The 7,257-nt window shown below is 28.7% G+C and overlaps 1 protein-coding gene and 1 pseudogene across 1 annotated transcript; both read right to left on the minus strand.

Moving 5' to 3' along the window:
- Nucleotides 1–3,615: 3,615 nt before the first annotated feature.
- On the minus strand, nt 3,616–4,927 carry LOC112685652 (annotated as a pseudogene).
- A 765-nt stretch (nt 4,928–5,692) lies between these two features.
- On the minus strand, nt 5,693–6,913 carry LOC112685653 (general transcription factor II-I repeat domain-containing protein 2B-like). The gene is made up of 2 exons (XM_025557592.1): nt 6,406–6,913; nt 5,693–6,069 (listed from the first exon to the last, which is right to left on the minus strand). Exons 1-2 carry the CDS (start codon nt 6,911–6,913, stop codon nt 5,693–5,695), a joined length of 885 nt encoding a protein of 294 aa, XP_025413377.1.
- Nucleotides 6,914–7,257: the final 344 nt, after the last annotated feature.

Raw genomic sequence — 7,257 nt, forward strand, 5'->3', positions numbered from 1 at the left:
GACACAAATGTCGCCCAGTGATTATACTCTGTCAAAAATATTTTGAAAGATTGAGCGAAATAATGCGAAACATACGTGTAATACTATAATCGTACTATGGTATTACATTGACTATTTTGAGAAAAACATTTTTTGTTGCCCAGTGAAAATTCTTTATAAAATGCACTGTATTATATGTGAATTGCGAGTGTATAAAAATGGTTTTTAATATAATAAATACTACTAAAAATTGTGAGTGTTTAATTTTTCGTAACTTTAAATTCCACTTTAAAAGAATTTTGGTTTCGAGAAATATAAGTTGGCGTTGCGTTAAAAAAAATTGTAGTGCGTATGTAAAAACGAATTGTTTAAAATTAACATTAATCGATATTAAAGACAGTTTTGACAACAGTAAATACAACTTAGTGTAAATTAAGTGTTGTTTAACTTAGAAATAATGGATTTAATGTTAGTTATCGTCATATTGACTAATTTTTTTAAACCCAAAATTTTGAAGAAATTATAAAATTTAAACTATATTATTTAGACAATTATTATTTAAATACTATAATTTATATAATTATATATTATATATTTTTTATAATTATACTAATTTATTTAATTTAAGTATTTATCAAGATAAAAATAATCTATATTATAAATCACAACGTATGTGAAATGGGCGCATATGGGCTATAAATCGGCAGGTAGTACCTTATCTTTCGGGCGCATTTGTCCACATCCCTCTGGGCGCAAATGTACTACACTGGGGTGCAAATAGGCTACAGCATCGGTTCTTAACCTTTGTGTAGTGGCAACCCAAGATATTTACCAAATTTTTCCTGCGACCTTTTTATAAATAATATTCAATGGCAGAATAAAAAATAACTATTTGGTACTCTTAATTGAATTACATTTTTTACTCATATTACTTATATTCATAACACGTCATAATATTAATTACATTATATTTAAAAATAAACATTTCTTTTAATAATATTGTATTGTTTTTTAAATAATTTTTAATTTAATGACTTCCTCGGTCTTGATGTTGCTTTACCAATGAATCAATTTAGAGTTCTTCTATGGAGTTAGTAAGTGAAATACGCATCGTGGGTTCGACATCAAGCTTGTTTCTTGATTTGGTTTTGATTGTAGTTAATATCTTTATTACAACATGTAAAAATATTAGTTAATGGCCTTTGCATACTCAAATATAACTCATTTAATAACGAAAAAATATTTGATAGATACGCAACTTTTGTCAACCAAATTATATCTTGAAAATGGATGGATAACAGTGAATTTTTTTCTCTTAAAAATACTTCTATTTCAGTTCTTAATTCAAAAAATCTCGTTAAAATTTTTCTCCATGATAACCAACGTATATGAGGTTTCATTTATTATTTATAAGGCTTAAAAATAAAAATATTATACTAACGTTTTAAATTTTTATCCGACCCATTTAAAATTATTGGCGACCCGAAATTGGGTCGCGACCCTATGGTTAAGAACCGCTGGGCTACAGCCATATGAACCACCGTCGTGGAATATTTTATGCATGCTCGAATTGCCGCTTAACAAGCCTTTATTATTATATTATATATTGTGTATAAAAAAAAAATATAGTATGGCGTGAAGTGCCGTCGTGCTATCGTCCATTATTTTTATATACGTGTGCAAATCACCATTGGTCATTATTATATTATTATATATTTTACGTGAGTGAATCGCGTCTATTATCATTATATTATTATAAATTATTGTGTGAGTGCTAATTCGAAAATCGCCATTCTTTTTTATTGTATTGTGAACGCTAATCACTGCGGAGTCATTGTTGTATTTATTGTTTAGCATTTAAGGCATAGGCATAGCATAGGCCAGTCACCCACCAACAAAATTGTGAGTTTTATTATTATTATATTGTACATAAATAATATTTTACCATGTGTACTTAAATTGATTAATATTATAATCATTGGAATATTATTTACGAATTATTAGTCATAATTTTTTCCCCCAAAAATCATTTTTTTTCTGGAAATTTTTAATGAAATTTAATTTTCCCAATTTTTTTTGAAAAAATTTGTGTTTTTTCAAGTTTTTTTTGGAAATTCTAATCCCTATTCATGATAACATCAATCCGTCTTTGCTCCTTTTTTCGTCCAACTACTCTAGTCCAGTGATGATTTTAGTGAAATGTATCGATCCGGGAAAAAATCTTGGTAAATTGCATCCTCTCAGGGCTGCTAAATTTTTATCTTCCAACTTCAGTGGAATCATTAATATTAAATTCGCTAGCGTTAATAAAATAATATTAAGTTAAAATCTGTTATTAATGGTAATCTATACCTTAACTCAAACATTCTGAGTGATAATGGGTTCACGGCCATTATTCCATCCATGCTTAAATATTCTTATGGTATTATCAAAATCGATAACTCTTTTTCGGAAACGTCTTTTTCATGATGACCTATAGTCCGTTGTACCGGTAGAATGATTCAAACGCATTTCAGTTAAAAAAATTTTTATAAATTTACTTTATAAAATTTGTTTTTATTTATCATTGATCAAATATTTATTAAATTAAATGTGTGTAATCATCCTAATGGTCTTCTTATAAAATAAATTAAACTTTTTTCAATAAATAGGTAATATAAATTAATATTGTTTTTATGTTTATCGTATTACATTGTATATACCTATGTACTAATTTATTTTTTACTTAGATACTAGTTTTACAATGACCATTTTATCCATGTATTCGTTAAAATATGTTATTTTTGTCTAAATTTTACTTTTTTCAGGCAATATATTTGCATGTAATATAAGGATTTGTTGTTGAAATTATAAGGATTGTATGTAAATTATGATATTTTTATACTTTTCACTAAAAAATATGGTATTTTTGATTAAAATTTGATGTTTTTCTATAATATATCTACGAGTATTTCTTAGTATGTAATGATTTAAATGTATGTTTTTGTTATTTATATAAATCATCTTGAAATTAATTAATATTAGATTATGAGTGACAAATATTTTAATTTATGTATAAATAATCCAATGATATAATTAATTTCTTATTAAATAAATTAAACATTATACGCCGACTGGTTACATATGTGTATTTTATATAGCGTCTAGTGTAAAGAACATCATACGAAACCCTAAGCATTGAAGAAATGTAATTTGTTTTGTTTTGATAATAATATGCACCACTAGTGTCGGGCATCACGCCTGTGTATCACCCAAATTTCGAACATATCTATTTATACAGCTTTGGATCAAAACATTACCTTTAGCTGAATAAGGTTGTAAAAATGATTACACTTTCACCCTGAATAATATATATTAATCATATTGATATATTAGATATAATATTCATGGTAATGATTTGGATAATAATAATTAAATAAAGTATGAATATGTGTTTTATATTCAATGTATATCGAAATAAGGATATGATAATCAAAGCATGTAAAAAATAATACGTTAATTATATTTTCAAACAATTTATTATATATTTCAACATAATTTTATAAAATCCAAGTACAAAATATATCATATTATACAGAAAATATTTACAAATACGAAATAATATACAATACTACTATATTTACAGGAAAAAGTTAATCACACTTCGGTATCTGTCAGCTGTATACGATAGTGTCCATGAGCGTATGTATTTATTCTATTGAGTTGTATTACACGCTTGTCATCTTGTCTGATGAAATATAATTTCTTGGATTTTATCATTTGTAACTCATGGTTGTATGATCTGATAGAAACATTTTCTCTACAAGGATCAAATTCGACTTTGTTCTCATCGTTGGTGAAAAGACAATCTATATGATCTTTGAATGTCATATGATTTTTCACCAAATAACCTCGAATGCCTTTCACTTTGATTTTTTTCTTTGTTATCCAAAATATATGCGTACGATTTTGCTCGTAGGGCTATAAATTCGGTCATCGTGCGTCCATCTGTCTCATCGGAAAACAAACCAGGTATTTTCTTACGTGATGAAGTATAGCATGGATGTTCATGGGGTAGATTGGAGGTATCCACGTACTCTAATAAGCCTGGTTTATTAAACAAGTCATCGTAAAAGTTGTCTGTTGTAATATGATATATAAGAGAATCTGTATCCGTACTTATATATATCAGTCTGAAGTTATTTCCAAAATGTTTTTTAATTGTGTTGTAGTGATAATCATAAATTAATGATTTAGATATATCAAGCACTGCAAAACCGATATAAATCGGTTCGCAAATTTTGATTATTTTATTTTCCATCGAGACGGTGGCTAAATTTTCATTATAGGTAGTGTAATGTTTGAATGTTGTTTTATTTATTAGTTTTTGCAATCTTTTTGAACATGACAATAGTTCTATTTTTATACGTTTCCTCATCGATTCCATGGTTTTACCAAAATCTGCATTATTTAATTATTTGAAGAAATCTTTTTCAAAGTCGTTTACAGCTTTTTTCCTCATTTTAGTGTTCAAATTTATGTATTTTGCAAGCCATACCGATTGTTTAAATTCTAAAACTCTTTGTACTTTTTTCACAATTAACTCATTTGATATTGTCTGTTGTAAATTTCTATAGTAATTTTTTTCATCGAGTGTAGCCATCAGTTTTTTAACTTTTGAACCACGAGGAATTTTATTCTCGGGTAAAAATGGAAGGTCGTTGTGTTCATCGTGTAAATCTTGAAGGTACGATATATCCACTTAATACATTCTACCTATATCTGAAGTATCTGTCAATGTTTCCAAACCAACTAGTGTAGGCTCTATCCATTTGAACCTGCCGTATGGCATGTATTGTGACATTACCCATTCATATAAATTATTAAAATCTTGATAGACTAACCATGATTTCGGTTTCGTCTCATCATAATCCGAAGTATTTTCATTATTAGCTTTGGCGTACTTCATACTGGCTTGTGTGAGACCACCGTGGATTGAATTTTCGAAAAATAGGGGGGCTTCATAATCAGAGAGCAATTCTAGTTTGACTTTGGTATATTTTAACATACAGTCAAAACTTAAAGCTGGAGCTGTATAGTAGTAAACAAGATCTAAATTGTAGGTAGAAATGCACATTTCTCAAAAATGTTTGAATACGTAAGCCACGAAAGCACGTCAATTTTAAGATAAAAGTCTGAATATTCTCCCAAGGTTGTGCATTTGAAATGGTTCCATACTGCGTTTGCGTGTTCGTATTCCTCATCGTCTAAATGTTCTTCTGTTAATGAGCAATAAAAATTTTCTTTTGATGGTAATATTCTTTCTTCTAATTTTTCCTAACTGTCTGTATATTCGTAAGAGTATACACCAAGGGTGCCCAATTTATTTTGGAAGCGGGCTATAATTGCAATTATATTTAGCTGGTGGGCCATGTTATGAACAAGACTTTCTTACACTTATAACTCATCTAAAATTCTATTTTCAATAGATACTTAATTAGATAGGACAAATAGGTATTTAAATTAAACAACATTTTAAATTTCACATGTTTTAATTTTTAATAATATTTAAAAAAAACATCAGTGAGACCTATGAAGAGACTTATTAGCTAATAATTTTTCAATATCTGGTGATAAATCTGATGTTGATAACAACATCAAATCTGAAATATGAGGCGCAGTTAACGAACTACGATATTTATTTTTGACATAGGTTAGAGTAGAAAAAGTTTTTTCACAAATCTGATCCAAATCTGCTTGAAATCTTCAAGGCAAGATCACACAATGTAGGATAGTCTTCTTTTGGTACTAATTTCCAAAATTTTAATAAATTTTCTGAAGACTGCAGTTGTGGTTGTAATGATACAATTTCGGTAAATATCTGCTTCAAGGAAACGTGATTTTGAATTTCTGTGATTTCCAACTGGATATTGCATGAATATTTTTGTATTTCATTAAAAGTGATTGAAAAAGGGTTCATGAAAAACAAAATATTATTTTTGTCCTTCTCAAAATCCTGAAATCTGTTCTCAAAAGACTGCAACAATAATTGAATTTGTGTTTGATATTTCGAGATGTCAGGCGAAGTATTTTCTAGTTTTCCTCTTATATCTACAAGCGTAGGAAAATGATCGATATTATTTCTAGTCAAATTTGTCAAAAAAAGGAGAGTTTCGCTTTAAATCCGTAAACCAAATTGAACATTATTGGTAACGAACAGTCCTTCCCTTGCAGCTTCCGGTTAAGTATGTTGAGGTGCTGTGTAATATCTATTAAAAACGCAAGATCGCATAACCATGATTCACTTTCAAGTAAATCTCGTTCATCAGGCATTGCCTGCTTTTCTACTAAAAATTGCAAGACCTCTCTTCTCAAAAAAAAAAAAAAAATGTTTCAGCATTTCACCCTTAGATAACCAGCGAACAGCACAATACAAATGTAACTCACCGAATTCATTGATTTCTTCTTCAAATAAAACTCTGAATTGTCTTCGATGAAGGGCTTTGGCTCGGATATAATTAATACAGCGTACTACAGGATCAATAACATCATTAAACTTCATATCTTTGGCACATAAAGCTTCCTGATGGATGATACAATGATATGAAAATAATTCTCGGCCTAAGAACTGTTTTAACAAGGCCACACAACCATTTATTTTTCCCGTCATAGCGGGTGCTCCATCAGTACAAACAGAATTAATTTTTTCCCACACTATACCTTCTCTGTCGACACATTCCTTGATTTTTATAAATATGTCTTTTCCGGTACTGGTAGTTTCCAACTGGCTGAGCTCTAATAAATCTTGAAATACATTAAAATTTTCATCAACACACCTCACGAAGATGGCTAGCTGTGACATACTCTTCAAACCACAAGTTTCATCCAACGCCAATGAAAAATATTTACATTTCGTTACTGTTTGTGTTATTTGGTTGCTAATATCGTTTGACATCTCCTCTACTCGTCTTGTTACAGTATTTCTTGAAAGTGAAATACCGTCTGCTTTAGTTTTTATATTTTTATCATTACAGTTATTAGAAAAAATTGATAAAGCCTCTTTAATAATTTCCCCATCAGAAAAAGGCTTTTTATTTTTGGCTAAAAGTAAAGATATCTCATATGATGTTTTTACTATAGATTCGAGTTCAACAAATTTTTTTACAAACAGATTCTGCTGACCAAATATTTCCTTTTTTTTCTTCTTTATAAACTCAGCTCTTAGAGAACTTCCTTCCGGGTAGTTTTTATTAATACTTGAATGATTTTGTTTAAAATGCCGTTCTAAATTATATTTTT

Source organism: Sipha flava, unplaced genomic scaffold, assembly GCF_003268045.1.
Source record: "Sipha flava isolate LNK unplaced genomic scaffold, YSA_version1 285_pilon_pilon, whole genome shotgun sequence".
Taxonomy (NCBI): domain Eukaryota; kingdom Metazoa; phylum Arthropoda; class Insecta; order Hemiptera; family Aphididae; genus Sipha; species Sipha flava.